General features: G+C 41.7%; 1 protein-coding gene across 2 annotated transcripts in view; it reads right to left on the bottom strand.

Annotated features, from left to right (window-relative positions):
- The window catches only part of gabbr2 (gamma-aminobutyric acid (GABA) B receptor, 2), a 175,835-nt gene that overhangs the window by 66,905 nt on the left and 87,985 nt on the right, over window positions 1-20,945 (bottom strand). For both annotated transcript variants that reach the window (XM_034599597.1, XM_034599596.1), the window contains 2 exons: window positions 15,039-15,209; window positions 5,070-5,171 (listed from right to left, as the gene is read on the bottom strand). In XM_034599597.1, the coding sequence (XP_034455488.1) occupies window positions 5,070-5,171; window positions 15,039-15,209 (273 nt within the window). The remainder of the gene's footprint in view (window positions 1-5,069; window positions 5,172-15,038; window positions 15,210-20,945) is intronic.

Raw genomic sequence — 20,945 nt, 5'->3', positions numbered from 1 at the left:
CATTTCACTTTAATGACAAGCGGACATATAGTCTGACATGTGTGTGCTGTATTTTCATCAGCAGCTACACAGTTTAGTGGCTGAGAGACCAAGGTTTACATCAAGTCGCAAAGAGTTGATCCATTACAAAAGAGACATTGGTGTCAGCGGGCAGACTTGCGGTCCTGGCCGACCAGGCTGGAGAGCAGACATTTACATGGGGATTCAGAGCACACGGCCTTGTGATTGACTCGGTAAATAATTCAGTTTGCCCGCGTAGAAGAGCCGCATGTTGCATTGCAGTGGAGATAAAAGATCAGGCTCTGGGGCCAACAGTCTGTCATTCAGTGTGTAAATGCAGAAACACAAAGCACAGGCCTACACACAAAAGTTATTCACAACAGCAGATGATCACAAACACTCCAAACAAAAATGCATATACACAAGTGCGGATGGATGGATAGATTGATAGATAGATGGATGGATAGTCTTCAGCAGCTCTAAGGTGACTTTCATCACAAACCATCTCCAGTCTATACGGTCCTGCTTATGGCAACTCACATACACACTGACACAATGATCCCTGCTCATTGAAAGCCAAGCAGCTCAGTCAAAATAGCCAATACCATGTTTTCCCACTGCTGTGGCAGCGTCACAATGTGTATGTGTGTAGATAAGCAGGAGGGGCAGGTAACTCTGAACTTCACTCGTGTTTTGTTTGTGCGCGCGTATGTGTGTGTTTGTGTGTGCATGCGCGCATGCACGGGTGCCAGTGGCAACTCAATAACCCTGCTCTTCCCTGGAGGAGAGGCACTTAACCCAAATGACTCCAGTTATAGCCGGGGACCATAGCCTCTGTATAAATTCTGGCCTGCCGAGTAATAACATGAAAACACTGCGTAGTTGTGAGCAAGGACATGGGTGTTGTGTTTGTACACTGCGGACAGACTGAAACATTACAGGGCCCCAAATTACCTTTGTTGCTCAAGCTTTTATATAATTATAATAATTGTTCTTACAGACTTTTTTTTCATCTGTGTTAGGATTGTTTGTAACTTTATCATCATTAATATGTGATAATTGTTTTGATAATATTGAACCTCATAAGCCCAATCTACACTGTCTTATTATAACACACAAACACTGTACTAATTATCGTCTTTTATGAGCTTGTGGGAGATGTGATTTGTAGACTGGCCGGTATATTACTCCCCCTCGCATCTGTTTGTGATGATTACTGTGCATCGAGTGAGCTCGCAGGATATGTGTTTGTGTGCAGTTGATCGCTAATTGATCCTGGGGTAGCAATAAATGTCACACACGCTATTATGACTACACATCTGGCATTGATATCTGAAACTGAATTAACAGGCTGCTGCTTTCAAAATAGAAGTCAATAAAATGAGGTCATTGTGCAACAAAACAATTGAAGCATTCCTGAACTTGAGACCCAACTCACGTTAAAGTAGAAGTAACTCGAAAACAGACTGTAAAGTGTTCGGCATCTCAGACCTAGAATTTGGTCTGGATTAGTGCTTAGCTGGATCTGAGGGGGTCTGAGTGTTCGGCTCACGCATGGGACTCACAAATTGAAGCTATTTGGGGATTTAGACGAGCAGAGGTGTTTTATCAGTTTGAAAAGAAAGTCGGAAAACCACTGTGGTCCACCCTGTTCTGGTGATATCATCAATAACAGAGCATATGAAATGGACAAACTTATAAAGATAATGTCGATGCACACCATTTTTCTGAAGCTGCTTCACAGGGCAGTGTAGCATACACAGTTATTCTGTATTAACGAGAACATTTTTAAGTTTTGCAGACAGAGTTGTGTTATTACATCTGTCAAGGAGGTTATGTTTTCCTTTTGTTTGTCTGTCTATTAGTTAGCAGGAAAGTACTGGACGGATCACCACGAAACCTGGGGGAAGGAAGCGGTATGGGTCAGGAAAGAACCCATGAAATATTGGTGCAGATCTAATTAAATGGCCAGATCCAGAAATTCTGTTTCACTCTTCTGCAGCCTTTTGCACAGAATTCATTTAATCAATGGTGGGAGCAGCTGTGCACAAAGTTCTCACAAGAGAGAAAACTGCATTGATGCCACATGAAGGTACGTGCACTACTACAGCTTAAACTCTAAGGCCGGACTATTGGCACTGAGTGAAACAACTTTATGAGCAATAGGGCGAGCACAACAGAGAGCATGCGGCGAATAGCACTGCAACTGAGCAATTCCCTTATGTTACTATGAGAAGTGTAAACTTGTTGTTTGGTTCATTATGAGACTGTGGTGGGACACATTAGAAGATAGTGGGCCACCACAGTCTAGTTAATTAATAGGAAACACTGCTTTGATGTGACGAGACAGGGCGTGAGCCTTGGCGGAGGTGCACTCTGACTGCCCTACTTGTATTATCCTGTCAAAAATAAAGGACCTATTGCAGCGTTTTAAAAGAGGTTGTGGATAAACTGTAGGTGCTCTGCTTAACACTTTGCATCCATACGCAAAGGTAATGGAAAAATAATTATACAAAATAAATCAAAGGTTAAATTATGAATCCAATGGCTTCTGTGTAAATTTATACCTATAAAATTATACCACCACAAATACATTCACAACCCAGGAGACAAGATGGAATCATAAATACAAAGCTGTTTTTTATTGTGTAGCTAAATGGGGGAAACAATGTTAGTTCTTTGATTCTGCCATATGTTTGAGTGTAGACCTGACAGTACTACATCCATGATGGGGCCTGTGCTGTATTAGTGAGGCACAGCATGTCTGAAGAGACATAGACCATCTCCTGCGACATCATATCTGGGAGGAGTCCTGAATGTATAATCAATAATTAAGTTGTGATAAATAATAAAGTGTTCTGGTCTTGATTTAGAGTTTTAATTTATTTATTTTTTCCTCATGTGGTTCCTAAACTGTCCGTCAGTCTCAAAAATGTATCTGCTAGCATTGTTGTTTTATGTACAAACTGAAAAAGACAGAATTTGTACTGACCACTAAGAATAGAAGGCAAGTGTGGGTGTATGTGTGTTAACGGAAAGGAACGCAGGCCTTTTTTCTTCTGATCTCTGATATTTTGTCATCTTGTCCAGTGACAAACAGAGAACAAGAGATGATGATGATGATGATGATGATGATGGTGATGAAAGAGCAGAGAGAGAAATGTAGAGGGCTGCTTCGATGCCCTGCAGGAGCGCTGTGTGTCTGTAGAAGCAGGAAATATCACAGAAGCGAGTGAGGGCTCTATTTGTGGATCACACGGTGACGCAATAGCCCCCCCCCCCCTCCCCCCGTCCCACCACACACGCTCACGCATACAGAATCGAACACACAATGGTGTACCAAAAAAGCGTAAATCTGTGTCACCCTCTACCTCATCATATTTTGTAACATTTTGGGAGACGGCGAACCGCTGTTGTTGGATGAGCGAGAAACGGACCATATGGGTGTCACAGTGCGCCCCTCCCACCCCCAGCCAATCCAAACGCTCTGAAAAGCTTCTGAGCTTCTGTGATTTGCATATTTAGAGTTGATCAAGGAGGGATGGTGTCAGCTTAAAATGTCAGCCCTCAACGTGCAGGGTTCTACATATATTTTAGGAGAAACAGATTATCTTCCTGTTCCTTCGCTGTTCTCCTCGTCTCACTGTTGCATAAGTCACATCTTGCAATCACAAAACCAGACCTGTTATTTAGCCTTCACCATTATCTCCTCTTCCAGCAACTTTTCTCTCAGTGTGAGATGTATAACACAGACAATCAGTCCTACGACTAACTGTAGCACTGAGACACGGACTACGTTTACATGGACACCAACATTCCAATATAAACCGGCTTCAGGCATTAGTCTTAATTAGACACTGTCATGTAAACAGCATTTTGTTATTATATTAACCCGAATAAAGTACTTGGAATAAGTAATAATCATTTCAAGACATGTGGACTATTCCAACCTTATGTCACATCATGTACACATGTACAAATTGCATTATAACGTCCTATTGGAGTTTTAACAGCATTTTGTGCCATCAAAATACGACAGTTAAAAACTGCCTTGGGTGTAAACATCCATCTATTATCTATAACACTTCCTTTGATGATCGAGGGGGAGCTGCAGCCAATCCCAGCGGATATTGGGTGAGAAGCGGGGAATGGGTGTAAACAAGAGGGGAAAGTAAAAAGGAGTTAGTAAGAGAAAGCCCAAAATGGTATAAGATAGCATCGTACATTAAACTATTTCAGGTTGAGGTTTTATATCTGACGGAATAATGTGGGACATAACGGTGTGAGTAATAATTGGGCTAGGCTTTGTAACATGTTAACGGGAATGTGAATGGTGTATTCTATTAGCAACTCATGTAAACATCATAATCAAAATAATTTGAATAAGGTTTATAGTTGGAATATTGGTCTCCTTGTAAAAATGCTCTTTATATAAAAACTGCATCTCTGAATGCATCGTTTGGATAATTCAGCCATCACACTTGACTTGACAGCATTTACAGCTGAAATTCATACAATTTTTTTAATTTCATCTTAGCAAAGTCTCTTTAAATGTAAAGGTTCTCGTATGCAGGAAGATGTACAAGTCTGATGTGTCAGTATCGGCCTGATAACGGTCTTATTACATTCTGTCTCATGTGAGAGAAGAGGAAAGGGAAGGGGGAAACGAGAAACCCAGTTTGCATTGCGTGTATGTGAATTCATATGCTTAAATGCCCATCAAACATCCATTAGTCAGAGCAGGTCATTAGAGGTCACTGTGCAGACCCCCCCCCAGCCATTACAGTGTCCTCATTAGGGCTCCACTGGTCTCATTGAGAATTTCCCTACTCTGCTTAGTCAAAGTAAGTGGCAATTCTTGGATAAATTATTCATCCTGCAGCATTTGCTTTGAATGGCATCGACTCACACACAAATACAATATCAAAATAAATTATGACTAAAATCAAAATCCATGGGGCCCTCGTAATTTAATGAGTATTATCTGAATGAGACTGACCTTGGCTTATTGTATTTTTTTTATCATTTAGACTGATAGAATTGCAAAGTGCCGGAGCTGGATCACTTACCTTGAGCTTCTTGACATTGACACAGGGGTCGTTGGAGAAACTCTCTGTATCTGCGATCTGAATGTTTCCCTTCTCCAGCTCATTAGTCAGGTCGTTCCTCACCTGAGAGAACCGGAGGAGAGAAAGGAAGGAAACACATGAGCACAGAGGAAACACATGAGCACGGGCGATGATTAACAATGCGAGTTGCTCCTTCTATTTATTATCCAAACCCATTCATATTTCTTAGCAGAAGTGTGACGGCACAGCCTTGTCTTAACTACTACTGGACTATTGGTCAGTTCGGAGGGTCACAGGGGGGGATTGGTGGAGTATTAACCTCCATGAGAGACATCTACCTACAGAACGTCTTTGTGGTTTGCTTAAAGTAGACAAACCGGCTGTTAATTGGAGGAAACATATGTCTGTTCTTCCACATATCAGCAGGACGACTAAGAATTGTCAAACAAAATGGCTCCATGTGGTAGTAAAAGCAAATAGGTGAATAGAATAGAAGTGTATATATATTTGTACTGGCTTAGCTGAAATTAAGAAGCTTAAGAAGCATAATTTTGTTAAAAAGCAAATGCTTAAATGGATTCAACAAACAAGCACATCATGAGTACTTCTCTAAGTGCAGTGCTCGTTCTAAACCTCTCTTTGGAATGGGCTGGCGCAGAACAAACAAACAAATCCGTTGTTGTCGTGAAGGCGTTGTCATGATCGACAACATCACTTAATTTGATGAGTCCCAGCCACTGCTGCTACAGAGCGCTGGTCACCTGTTTATTAAGATTTTATCACTATTGAACATATTCTAGGGTTAAATTCACACCAAATTCGACACTGCACTTCCTTGAGCCCTGGACAGAACACATGCCAAGTGTGAAGCTGATAAGATGAACGGTTGAAGAGATATCTGAGCCACATACAGACAGAGACTTCTGGAATTACTAGATAAATGAATAAATATCAGTTACCCATACTCTTACATACTAGAGTGTGTTCTTTTTTCGAATGGATTGCCAAACATATTGACACTTTCAGTTTTCCGATGGGATATTTGTACACACTGCACAAACATTGCAGCATGTGTAAAAACGCAGTGAAGACGCAGGTGTTGCACCTTAAAGACAAGCAGCGAGTTGCTTCCACATGACAAACATCAAAAACTGATCTCACTGATTCAAACGCACGCTTCTCATTCTGTGTGCAACTGAAACACTCATGTGCATTTCCTTTTTTTCTTGGAATGATACAAGACAGCGCAAATGTTCGCTTCACATGATGTCAACTATCTGAGGCTTGACAAACACAGACATCCAGTAAATGTGTGTGCAGCAGCTGTGCGTCTACCTTGATGTATTGATTCAGATGAATGGTGAGTAATGGGATCAAAGAATAGCGAGAACATAGCAGGTCTCCCGCTGTGATGGCGAGCTTGAGGTGGTTTGTGATACGCAGCCTCCCCCCCCCCTCACAAATACAAACACATTATGATTCATCCCTCCCTCCTTTAAACTACTATTTTAGAAGAAGCTTGCTATTTTCTCGCAGCAGACATTTTGAACTGTTAAAGGAGGGAGAGTACAGGTGGAGCTGAGAACATTAATGATGGCTCTGCTCCGTTTAATGGTTCCCAGTAAGACGTGCCAGCGTTTCAGCATGCACAACACAGGGGCCCTGGCAGAGGACCACCGAAATGGAATGCAGCCATTATTAACATCATCAGTTACGCTTGAGTCGAAGTAATCAAAATGTGGTTTTTCATGCCGACGATGAAATCTCCTCTCCTCACTCTCTGGCCAAATTTGTTCTCATGTCCTCCGGCCATGCCCTGCGGTCGTCAACCCCTCCAACCCCGCCTGAGGGTTTGGCATACGGAGGCATGTGAAGGCATCAGAGCGTGTGTGCGCTCAGCTGGCAGAGACCTCATATAGAACCTAAGCCTTTATGTTTGCCCTATAATTGTCTGTGAGAGAGAGTTTGTACCGTAGTATATACCCTATATTGCTTTAGGGTTACTGCCTTGGGAATGAATTAAATACACACCCAGAAGTGACTGCAGCTCTGCCACCTAAACTTTTCACCCTGAAAAGTGTGTCTGAAAGTTTCCTCATTGACAGAGTGTTGAGTCAGCTTGAATTCATATTATTTATAATGACAGGTTGACATTATAGAGAAAAGGCATCAAAACACCCCTTAGAAAGGTTTCTTTATTTTGGAGGAGTTTCATAAACCAGTGGAAGATGGAGACTGGCAAACGTTGCATTTATCCTTATTTTGAGAATAATACAACTGAAATATATTTAAATGGACAGTAAAGAAGTAGATTATATAAAGTTTGAGAAGTTTTTATGAACATTTTAATCAGGTTTTTGTGCTGTTAAAATGTTTAAATATTAGAAACGTTAAATCCAAGATGAGTAAACCCAAGTTGTATCTTCCTCCTTTCATGGCTACACAGAGTGTAACGTACTGAAAAGGTTTCAGGTATCACTTCACAAATAGCAGCACGTCAAAGTGGAGTGAGAATACAACCACCTTTAGTTCCGTCGCTACTGCATTACAATGGTTAAAACAACTATTTCAAGTATTTTGTTGCCACTGAAAAAAAATCCAAACGACTTCAACTTTGTTTCCCTCATGTCTCCAAATGTCTGCTGTCATTATCGTCTCCTCGTCTGCTACCCTGGAGGGAGCTCTAAATCACTGTGTACATCACTCACTCCTGTACAAACAGGCCCTCCAATGTACTGCTCGCTGAGCTGAAAACACAGGGAGGCCCGAGTGGATCAATACAACCAGGTTTTGCTCTTGAGAAACAATCGGTTTGGTGGTCTGGACAAGCTTCAGTGTCCTGTTGAGTTGAGCGTTGATCTAAAAGGCCTGAAGGCTAAAAGGAAACTAGCCAGAACAAGAGAGGGATTGTAGCTGAGAATAACAGGCAACAATCACATACAGACAAAACGTACAGTATGGAGATGAAAAATGTGTGCTGTACAACAATGCAAACAATGCTATCTTTCGTGTTTCCTCTACTGAGATAGAAAAAACAACAAATACATCTGTGTTCTGCTGGACTGAGTGTGTCAGATAACGTGAGCGAGAGGGAGGGGGACAGATGGATTGAGGGATCGTAGGAGGGGAATAGTTAGCAGCTTTGCTGCGTAACAAAAACATCCTCCATTGTCTGAGGCAGCCTGGGAATCCCCAGCAGCAAACACAGAAGAGAAATAATCCAACTCCACATCTGAGCATGTGCACACGCTCACACACACACAAATACAAACATGTAAGCACACGCCCACACACTGGATGAAATGAGTTATTTGTGTATAAAGCAACAGCGTTCAATCAGAAAATTAACACAAAAGGATTTTATTAATGTGCAGAATGTTTCTGTCACGCAAAACAAATGCACCCGAAAAACATGAAACCAATCATGAACCACAAACTGAATAAAGATGAACTGACCAGCGGAGGATTTGGGGAAACAAGTCTTGTTTCCCCAAAGTGAATATGACAGGATGAGGTATCATCCCACACTTATTCCACTGCCTGGATCCTGGAGCCTGGCACAGTGATAACTCTACAAAACAGCAACCTGTCTGTGGTTTATGTATTAAATGTGCATTTGTGTTGTCTGCAGAGGGCACAGGGTCACATACAATATTTTATCTTCACTGAGGCCTACTTGTTCTGGTGTTGTAAATGTATAAATCAAAGCTAAAAGACCAGGATGTTAAATCCACTCATCCATTATCTAAGATACTTATCCTATGATAGTCATGGAGGGTCTGGAGCCAAATAACTTACGTAAATTAAGTCATCAGAGCTATTCCTCTTAAATTGCATTTGTTTTGCATTTGTCAATTGTTTTCAAATCTATACGCAGTGCAGTTTTTCCCTGATTCAATTTTTTTTAATTCAAAAAAAGTTCTTTCATTTGAAAAGTCTGTGACAGGCGCATAGAGAGTGCCAATCCCTTGTACTCCATTTATTAACAATGTTTTGGTCCTTTAACCTTCATTAATTCAACCACCAGTCAAATTTATCAACTTTGATGGACTGTGTATGACATTTTTGCCATTTGTTACCATTTCTATTAGGGCTGTAACTAATGATTATTTTCATTATAAATCAAACCACTCAATTTATCATTCAATTTCAGAAAATGGTGAAAACTGTCCGTTACCATTTAAAAAAAAAAGACGACATCTTGAAATTTCCTGTATAGTCCAATCAATCTAAAACCCAAAGATATTCTGTCTTATGTCACACTATTTTCAGCCAGTTTCCTGCCTGGAGTGGGTGGTGATGCTGGTCACCTGCAAAGAGCTTCAGCCATCGCTACGTCTTCTAGACAAGAACTTAAAATTAGCCTCCGAGCAGCTACTTCTCCAGGGCAGAGTGGACGCTGCAGTAACTCGCTGCTGGACAGTGGCGAGACAAGACTCTCCAACTGCATGCCCTGATGCAGAGTAAGTGAGAAGTGTTTGATGATTCACACGACACCGTTATGACACTGTGGGACTTACAGACACAGCATCTCCAGGCACGTTCACAGTGTGCAGCCCTCTTTTGCAGTGACGAGTGTGACTGTGTGTGTGTGTTTAATAGTGTCGCACATCCCAGAGTGTTAGCAGGTGCTTTCTATCATTCCATCTGTCTGTCAGAGCTTTGTGCATCGGTATCTACACTTTCATAACGCGTTTACGTGTCCACTGACAATGTTTTAAAAGTAGACAGACTAAGAAGAATGTGACAGCTACATTTTCTTGCAGTTTGGCTTTTACAAACGTGGCAATGCGATGAGCCCCGGCACACATCTGTCTCTCATACAGTACGCTAAACAAATCGCCATGCAAATCCCAAGAGTTCAGACTATAATGCCAGGCAAACTAGCGTGACAAATGGTCATGCCACAGCCTGATGACAAGCTCTCAACTGGCTTCCTCTCGCAGCCTTACATGCCCCCATCGACAGAGAGGAAGAGTCAGTGAGAGGAACTCCTGCAGCTTAATCGGTGGTCATAGTGTAATTAAACACCTGAGCTCAGAGGGTTCCAGGCAGAGGACAGAGTCCTAATCCTGTTCTCAGTCAGGTCTGTCATCTGACTGACTGATGGTGGCGGCCTTTCCTGGGCGTGTCCCGTTTGTCTGGCAATCTCAATAATGTTGATTGCCGTGTATATGTGTGTGTGCGCGCAGTTTGGACACCTTCATGCTAACAAATACCTGGCCTTAACTTATTCTCATCTCTCACTACAGTAAACCACAACCCCCTGTGTGCGTACGTTCATGTGTTTCAATAGTGCCTATAAATAGAAGTGAGAACCTGGCTTTCACTTACAGGTTACAGTCCCAGGGGACACCAAACTGCATGTGTGTGTGTGGGTGTGTATGCCACTGACTGAATCCTTAACAAGCCTTACATAACATTAACCTCGCAAGCAGTCTCCCTGGGAAACAGCTCTGTGGACCAGTCAGAGACAGAGAAAGAAGGGAGAAGGGAGAGACAAAAGAGAGATGTAGGAGGTAGTGAGGATGACAACACTGTCGATAGTGTACTCATTATGCAGATGCAAGTGTGTGTATGTGAGTGAGTGTGTGTACACACATGCATAATGTGCTCTACTTCCAGTATAAGTATTGTATATTTGTGTATGTTAGTGATGTCCCTAAATACGAATCTATAAATAACAGATCACAGATAAATTATTTAGATCATATACTACCGGTTTTTCCCATCTGTTCAGTATTATTCATTTTCAAAAGCCTCTTATTGAAATGTAAACCACTAAAAAAAAAATAACAGTTGGCTTAAAACAATAAATAAAAACAGAATTATTCTAAGTAACTGACAAATATTCTTCAAACCATTAAATAAGGGGAGAAGATTTTGGAGCCGGAAGCTTTCTGGTTTCTGTTTCTAATTTGAACAATCATGTTTGAGGAGGCGTAGGTTGCCCGCAGATAAACAGTCTGTGTGGAGAGCGAAGGAGGTGGAACACATTGACCGTAATGCATCGGCTATCAGCCTTTAAAGGGGACATAGCATGCAAATTCCACTTTGTTAGTGCTTCTACAGGTTAATGTGGGTATCTGGCATGTCTACCAACCCAAAAACTCTGGGGAAAAAACACTCGCGCGTTTTGTTATAGTTCCTCTAAGTCAGAAACGTCATGCTTGAGCGACTCGATTGCGCTTCCTGTGTATTGTGTCGTAACAAGGAACTGGAAGTCTCCCTACATGGTCTTGGCCCACCCCCCACCTCATCCCCCCCGTCCCCCCACACTCGTTACTTCCGGGTTTACACCGGAGGCAGCGAGACTGCGAGGCAGCGCAGCGCCGTTCCCAAGCACGCAGCCGGGCTGTTCACACGGGACGAGCATTTCTCCGCTGGTCAGCCCGCGATTCACTCACATGTGGCATTTGTCTGGATCGTTGGGACTGGGAGGCTGCAGCAGCTGCTCGGGAGCGACCGCTCGCTCTCCCGTGCGTGAGCTGGAATTTGTGTCAGCGCCACACAGCCAACAGTGTGGAAGACTTCCGCAGTGTTCAGCGCTACTGTAACCCCCGAACCCCGACATTCAACGGGTACAACAACAAGCGGAGAAAGCAGAATCGCGGGCTGACCTTATATATACAGTCTATGGGGCTGACCAGCGCGGAGAAATGCTCGTCCCGTGTGAACAGCCAGGCGGCTGCGTGCTGGAGAACGGCGCTGTGCTGCCTCGCAGCGGTCTTCCACACTGCCAGCTGTGTGGAAGACGTCCACAGTGTTCAGCTCTACTGTACGCCGGGGTACAGTAGTTACGCCGGGTTACAGTTGTTACGCCGGGTTACAGTAGTTACGCCGGGGTACAGTAGTTCTGCCGGGTTTACACCGGACGCGGAAGCGCCGCTGCGAGGCAGCGCAGCGCCGTTCTCCAGCACGCAGCCGCCTGGCTGTTCACATGGGACGAGCATTTCTCCGCTGGTCAGCCCCATAGACTGTATATATAAGGTCAGCCCGCGATTCTGCTTTCTCCGCTTGTTGTTGTACCCGCTGAATGTCGGGGTTCGGGGGTAAATGATGGTCTTCATAGCCCCCCCCCCCACCCCTCTCTTTCTCTCTCTGTCTGTCTGCTTGTGTGCTTGTAGTGGATGGGCAGAGGGGGACATTTAATTATGTGATTGGGAAAATTAAAACTCCAGGACAACAAGGGGAATACAAAGTATGGGATGCATATTTGATAATTTATATCATATAAAATATGTAATTTATATTGTTTAAAATCATGGGGGGAGAGGAGGGAGGGGGGAGCTGGCTCATTAGCATTTAAAGGAACAGGCACTCAAAACAGGTCACTCTGTGGAGGGCTGTTTTATACAGGGTAAAAAGGGAGCTGTTTTATATGATCCTTGTGGTATTTTGACCAAAGTATGTAACAGACATTTCATTAAGACCCCAAGGAACCATATCAACTTGTGGTAAAATGGGCATGCTATGTCCCCTTTAAATCTATCTCAACCATAGATAGCTGTTAATTGAGATAAGCCAAATGTCGTTAGGACCATTAAGTGTGGCTGTTTGTGTTTTGTGTGGAGAAATGTTCGACATGTGTGAAACTAGTGGGACTGTGAACGTGGTGCAGCGAACGAAACACAGACTTTTGGTCCAGATATCCACCGTCTACACTGTAAGCCCCAAAACATTGGTCTTTGTCCCCAGTGGAACATTCATTGTTAGAAGATGGCCGATGGGCTCAGAGATTGCTTCTCTTACAGTCAGCTGCTGAATTTGTACAGTGAAAATGCCTATTTTTTCTTGAACTTTATTTTTCAGTGTCACTTTAGGATCCCTCCACAGGATATGTCCATATGGGTTTGACCACTCCATAGACTCAATGCATTTAACTGTTTTGCTCTTTGGTGGCATTAAAACAGCATTTACTACTTCTGGTCTCATCACTTGTTGCACGTTGCTGCGACTTCACGATGCAGCCAAAACCCCCAGCGTGCTCTGAACCTGACAGAGGATTGTACGAATCCTGAAGTACGGAAGCAATGCTTGCATATTTGTAAATCAGGATTAGAGGCCAATCTTGTGGCAGGTTGATTGAATCGGGCCGTCCGTCTTCCTCCCGTCCTAAGCCCCTTGGTGCTTTCAGGAGGGGAGAGATAAAGGGATTTAGGCTCACTGAGATTTGCAGTGAGACTTCTTATACACCCCTCCACCTCCCAACCCGAGCTGCTGAGCAGATTGTTTTCAACCAGGGCCCCAAGGCAAGAGCTCACGATATGATTCTCAAATGTATGCTTTCAATACATCTGACGTGACACGATGTTAGTGCCATGAGTTTCATTTGTTACTCAAAGGCATGATGAATTTGTATGTTTTATTTTTGTTCAATCCTCTTGGAGAAGGAAATATGTTTCACTCACTACAGGGAATCTCATCCAATTAAACACCATTTTTATTCGTAGAAAAAAGCTGTAAAATGCTCATATTAATAGAACAGACTTTTTCATTAAGTATGCAAATGCGTTTCTGAGCTAAAATCCAACTTACTAAAACTTTCAAAGTCCTCAAGCTTTGAGATAAATTTTAGAGCAGACAGTGTCATGAGTTGGCTACAAGTGCTGAGTCAACACAGATAATGCTCATCATAGATGCAAAAATGGCTTCACCCAGCCATGTACAGTAAGCTAGGTGATGTTATGAAATGAGAGGGACACACATAACTATAACTACACACCAGCTTGAATTCAGTAAAGAAATAACGCAGGAAAAAAAATGACAAAAACTTAATTTCTATTACAAAGGTTTGACTCTAAAATCTGCTCTAATCTGTTTCTCAGGTACATGAGCAAATAGCAACAGTTTCTTTGGAGGCAGCAAATGATCTTTTCATTATTTAAGACATTCAAACTGTGTAAATAGTAGAATTAAGCTCCAGTTTTATCATTCCTTCAGAATCCAACAGGGAATATCACATGGTTGGAAAATGATCGACCACTGGAGAATAGCTTAAATTAAATTGATTGCCACGCACTCAAATCTTTTTGACATTGTCTGAATTACAATTGAAAACAAATGCTGAACAATTCATTGTTCTGTTCTGTTGCTGCTCTCAGTCACTGCATCTCCACTTGACTGAGAATATATAGAATATTCAGTGTTTTATTATGGTGAGACTTTAAGCTTCACCTTCAGAACAAAAAGTGTTTTTCTCATAAAGCTGGGAGGTATAAGGGAGACGACACTGGATTGAATAAAACCAGATTAACGTAAGAACAAAAAATCTCCTGTACAAAAATACTTGTACACTCAGCTATAAATATACTCAGGACATGGGTCAATGTCAGGTCTGTGTGTTAAAAGCTGATAATAGTAAGACGTGTTATTAAATATTTACATGTGCACTGGCCAGAGTGGGATTTTAACTGCGCTGCTGCAGCTTTATTTGTATGTGTCTGGTTTACTGTCTCGACTCGTGAAAGTTTTATACATGCATTTTTGTGCAATAAAGAAGATTTCAGATAAAAAGAGATGATGCACTTTTCCCTCCTGTAATTCAGGCTGCTGTTACCGCGAGGCAGAGGTGTAATGAAATGCACAATTAATTTATTCAATTTCAAGGTTAAGTTCAGTTCAATTATAAATGTGCAATTATCACAGTTGCCTTTGCGATAAGAGATCAATCTGTTCGACCAAATTAGTACAAATGATGCATTTAGTTTAGGTGTATTGTTGGTTAATCAGCAGTAATAGCATCGTTTACATACAAAAGAAAAGATGATTTAATGAAACAATTATCAGTGCGACCACCATTCACAGTGACTTTGAGAATTTGTTTTATTGATGTTAATATTTTCATGTCCAGTGTGTGCATTCTGGACTTTGTTGTCTAAGTCTAGCACCCGAGGTTTCTTTGTCAACTTTCAAAAAGTGAAAGTTTTAAAATGATGTATCTTCAAAGAGGGACCAAAACAAACTGACCTCTGAGAATCTCTGAACGTCCTGTGTTAGCGTCCCCACGCGGGTCCAGTTGTAGAAGTTGAGGAACTTCACCACAGCAGGGTTCACGGCGTTGTCTGAGGGGACCGTGCGGAAGAAGTTGGGGTATTTTTTCTTGTCGGCCAGAACTGGTGTCGTGGCTGCAAACGACAGCTGCAATGAGAAAAGAGGAAGAAATACAGTGAGTACTGATTCTAACAGTTAGGGTTAAATACGACGGTCACAAATAAACCTGGCAACACACTGTCAGACTGTTTCTTTTGAACCGTTGGTGGAGTTGCACTGTTAAGTATTGTGTTACTGAACCTAATGCACTTGATGACAGATCTCAGGTCTGCCCTTGCTTCGGTCAGTGGCCTCTGTCATTTCATGGATTAAACCATGGCAGTGCATCCGTGACGAACACACACACACACACACACACACACACACACACACACACACACACACACACACACACACACACACACACACACACACACACACACACACACACACACACACACACACACACACAGAAACGCAAACTCATTTATAGTCTAATGGTTCGAACAAATCAACTTTTTCAAATTACTTCAAATGTCAATGAAACAGCACCTTCAAAATGTAATGATGAATAGATCAGTAAATATTGGGTGGAACTGATGAACCCTGTCTGCATAACCTTTTAAACTAGTGTGCGTGTGTGTGTGTGCGCTTTGGTATGTATAAGTATGTGTTAGAGCCCTGTGTGTGTATTTGTATACATTTTGGTGACAAGAGAAAAACAACTTGGCAATATGATTAATCTTTGGATTGTTAAGTTAAAAGCTTTTCGTTCCTCAGATACACACACACACACACACACACACACACACACACACACACACACACACACACACACACACACACACACACACACACACACACACACACACACACACACACACACACACACACACACACACACACACACACGAATAAAATGTGCTGAACCTTTGACACTAATTGCTTTTTTACACAAACCTATTATTACGCTCAACCACTGCAACCTAAGCAAATCTGAAGCACATCTCCTGTAAATCAATTCATGTTCACTGAAAAGGGAGCGTGAAGCAAACTCTGAAAAGTTTTCCGGAGCATTAATATGCTAATGAACTAAATATGATGCACAAACCGTCACCGAATGCAATATAGTTTGAAAAAGTATGAGTATGTACTGATGTACTGGTTTACAGTGTACCAGCTGGCATATAAGGTTTTTGATTTAAATCATTTACTGCCAGTGCAGAGCTGTGACTATATAATATTGATATATTAAAGACCTTCTCTCTGCCTAGAACAAACACAGACACTATCATCACCTGGATGTGACGATTTCCAAACCATTAAATGGAATATAAACCTTGTTATTTACATGTATTTACAGTGTGAATGGTGAGTTCCGAGCTCAACAGGCTGCACCACCTGCAGCCGTGTCAGCAGGTTTGTGTTGGAGCCAGAGCTCATGTATGCTGACCATTAGATATACGTATATGGAAACAGACGGAGCCCTCTATCCATACTCTGCATTGTGCACGTCTTAATAAAGCTTATGGTTAGAGATGAAACAGATGAAATCAGTGCAGTACCACCAGAAATCGTGGGGGAGCAGTGTAGCCAATAATTCAAGCGAGATGAACCTGGGACACGAGGAAGAGATTTCAACAATGGTGGAACTTTGAGAGGAGAGACGAGTTGATAAGAAACAGGCATCTTCACCTGAGGACACACGGTTATTGCAGAACTTGAAGATTGGATGGGAATTAAATGCAAGTTGGACTGTAACAACGGAAAAGTAGAGGACCGGTTTGTTCGAGCTCACAACAAGACCTCAGAGACCAGCGCCATTAACAATGCAGCCGCTTTTGCGTCTTTCTTTAGAAGTTCGTTATAACAATCTCCTCACCTCTGTGCTACCCTCTAGTGGATGTATACCACGCCATAGTAAAGTACGTGGGCAGTGATGTACATTGTATTAAACGGTTGTATCTTTTTTCATATGTTAGGGCAGCATAAATTAGCCTTTAGGGTCTCGCACTTCTGTCACCCTGTATTGTTTTGTTCAGTTATACCAATAATCATTAGCAGCAGTCACAGTTGTCCTCATTCCAACCCATCCCTTTCATTTGTCATTTCTATGCTAATCAAGTTTGGCTCTCTCTTCCACTTTGCTGCACATTTTCAACAGTGGGTCACTAAACTTCTTCCAGAGGCAAAAAATAGCTGCAATTAATTTTTGCATTAAGATTAAAATGTGCAAGTCTGTACAATGTAACAACCAGCAAGTACCAGAAATGACAAAGATTTGATACTTTACTGTTCAATGTGAAATTTTAAGATTTAGTCTGAATGGCTTCATTAATAACCGTTACTGGCAGCATCATAGTATTACACTGGTTGAACTATAACTAATCTGTATGCCTCGAAATGAAGACATGTTTGTAAAGATGCATCATTTTAGGAGCAGAGGTCTGAAAGGTTGTGCACATTTTGGTACTAAAGCAGCTGAGATAATAAGGCACTGTGCTTTATTTTCACTGTCCTATCTGTGTTAATTTAATGAGCGATATGAATCAGTGCAGGGTTAATTACATACTTTGTAGAGATTAAGCAGAATTTGTGATTCATGATAGCAATCAACAGAAGGATATTATAATTCTGCCTGAGACCAAGAGGTACACCAGCGGATCTCGCTAAAAGTGCACCAGAGCCTCGAGGAGTTCAAGCACTTCCCAACTTTAGAGATTACTGTGATCTTCTCATTAAGCCTCTATCCACTTCGAGACATCTCAACCACTTACTAATCACAGGGCTGCTGGTAACTCTGTACACTTGTTGAAAACTGATCACTACTGGAACGACACTGTAGCATTATCGAAAAGAGTAACTGACTGAAAAGAGTAACTGAATGACAGAAATATGACAACTTTAAGGACTGAGAGTACAAGGATGTAGTATTTGGTGCGAGATTTTATGACAGCTATGAAAGAGCAGTTTAGCTTGATTTGACCACTTAAACTGGCAACATTAAAGATGATCAAATGTTCTTTATGTGAAGCAAGTTTTGTCCTTTGTCTCCTGTCTCCATATCCCAATATAATATTAACCCAAATTGCAGATATATGCTATTTCACAGTATACTGACTTCGGTCCCCACCCACAAGGGTTCGTGTTCACCCACCAGTGTCAGAGGGCGTCAACGGGTCTTTCCAGAATTGCCATAATCTCCGTTTTGCTGAGGCTATTAGCTACAGACACACTGAAAGGCCTCATGGATCTCTAACAAGAACTAGTGATTTTCTCAAACTAAAACGATTTAGCCAGTTTTCTCAAATCTGCTTCTTGAGGAGACATCATAGCACAATTTCATTTGTTTCGTCTAAACTATGAATCCAAGAAAAATCACAGAAAAAAATATCGGCCAATAAACAGCACAAGCTGAATTTATATCAGAATTGGACTGAAAGTGTTTCAGTGCTCAGATTGCTTTGCTTCTGGAGGCAAACAGTCAATGGTAGATTTCACAGGGTCATGAGCAAATGCAGGCAATGACCTCTCTGATATTACGGGGATTGAGAGGTCAGTTAAAGGTCCGTGATAAAGCTTTAAAAACATAAAACCAAAATAATAGATTATACAACTGTGATGTTTCTGTGATAGCAATGTGCAGGAGTTTCAGTGAGAAATTCACTGTTTAAGCTTATGCTATAAACACTTAAAATTCCTTTTTTCATTTTATATATTAGATATTAGGCAAGTACAGCAGTTTCTTAATCTGTTTCATATGAAAGCAAAATCATGGACAGTGACACAAAAAAACAACAACATCTTGTTTGGCCACTGAATCCAGGCCAGGCTGATACAAGGGGATAACGTTACTGATATAAGATGCATGATTTTCTCTTGACTTCACAAAGTCTGCAAAGCAATCCAAGGAAACAACAGGCATGATTTTGTGAGGACAGTATATTAGGCAAGATGAGAGGAAGACCCAATGTATTATTTAAAGAATAGGCTGGTCTTTAACTCTGAAAAGTCCTTTTTTCAGAGAAAAAGCCAAAAATAGTTCCACGATATCACACATCTGAGAGTAGTGGCTTATGTAAGAGGGTTTTAAAAAGGGCCGGCCTAAATAGGATGGTCTTTGGTGGAGAGCTCTACACCAGTGTCAAAGTTACACATGTGGTGTGCACGTACACACACGCACGCACGCACACACACACACACACACACACAGGTTAAAGCAAATGCATTCACACACTCAGACCGCACTTACACACAAACTACAGCAGCCTCCTTTTTCCAGTAGTAATTAAATCTGTGGCAATGGACCCTGGGCAGCTCCCCCCTCTCATATCACTACAAGGTCACGAGGCTCTTGGTAGAATGACTGAGGATCCGTCTGGCCCCGCTGAGACATAATGTTTTTCGTGAGGACTTGAGGTGAATCACTGATACCATCACTGTGGTGATCTATGTAGACATTTTGTGCTCACAGTCCCTTATCACATTCTATTTGAAGGGAGTATGCAAGCTTTGCTGCTTCCCCATTTGGGCTTATTCAGGCCACAACCAATTTTTTTAAGTTTATGCATTGGCAAAAAATGAGAGAGGGGCCCAGAATAGAAAATAAGAAATACAGAGAGACCAAGTGGGGAAGCAAGGTGACTTGTTTACTACTTATTCAATACGTAGAAGCATCAGTTTTAAGTTTTTCATGTTCACCATTGGCCATTATGCTTCGACATTCAGGAACCATGAATGTCTGTAAAAAAAAATTCACGGCAATCAATCCTGATGTTTTGGAGATATTTTAGTTCGGACCAAAGTTGTGAACCAACCAAATGTCAAGCAAACCAACATTGCAATCCAGTGAAGCCATTATTAGTATTTATGTGATCTGAGATGCCATTGAATAGAAGCCAACTGGTTCTTCTTGAGTTGGTTATGAATGCTTTTTGTATGTAGGGGTTGGTGTTGTGATTTACCGGGTAAGATAAAGGTGGTTTTGTCTCTCTGATCACGTTCTAACACAGCCGCAGGGGATTGCTGCAGCTAAAGACCAAGATACAGTTGTCACAGCCTTTATTACCTGCATCCACAGCGAAATGTCCCTTTGTTTATATCTCCTGCAATATACCTGCCTGATTTGGCATGGAATTGGGAATCAATGGTGCATGTATTAAAGGTAACAAGCCTTACAACCGTCCGAGCACAGGCGGTTTAAAGAGAGAAATAAGGAAGAGGCAAGAGTGTGTCTAATCACATTGATGGATGTAATAGCATTGATTGGTCCTAGCAGGACTGCTTCGCAATAGGATCTGCTGGTGCTAATTGTGTGGTTGGCCTTTGAATAATGGAGTGGCTATTACACACAAGCTAGATAAAAAAAAAAGTGAATGGAAGGTATCAGCTTACTCACAGGGTTTTGCTCATGTCTTTTGTGTTTATTGTACCAAACGTGTCGCATCACTGATTAATCTGCAACCAGATTTGAGACCGGACTGCATCACCAATGTATTCCAAACACATTAGTGAACGGAGCGATAGACAAACCTCATTTTAACTAAAATGTTCTTCCAAAGAAATCTGGTCACAAAAAATGAATGCTGCTCCACATCTTTTTTTTTTCCTCATTTACCATTTATCAAATGCCAAGTACAAGCTGTCACACTTGATGAAGGGCCCAGGCACAAATATTGATAAGACCACACAATTTGTGAAAAGGTGTGATCAATATTTCAACCACACAACGACAACCTACGACACAACCAAAAATAAACACGGCTCTCTTCCTGGGACTTCCTAATTCTGAAGTCTTTACCTTACAAACCCTCCAACAATATTTCAAATGTTTGGATGTTGAAC

The sequence above is a fragment of the Hippoglossus hippoglossus genome, chromosome 11 (genome assembly GCF_009819705.1).
Source record: "Hippoglossus hippoglossus isolate fHipHip1 chromosome 11, fHipHip1.pri, whole genome shotgun sequence".
NCBI classification, from domain to species: domain Eukaryota; kingdom Metazoa; phylum Chordata; class Actinopteri; order Pleuronectiformes; family Pleuronectidae; genus Hippoglossus; species Hippoglossus hippoglossus.
Note: the sequence above shows the minus strand (reverse complement) of the source record. Positions and strands in the feature narration are given on the sequence as shown.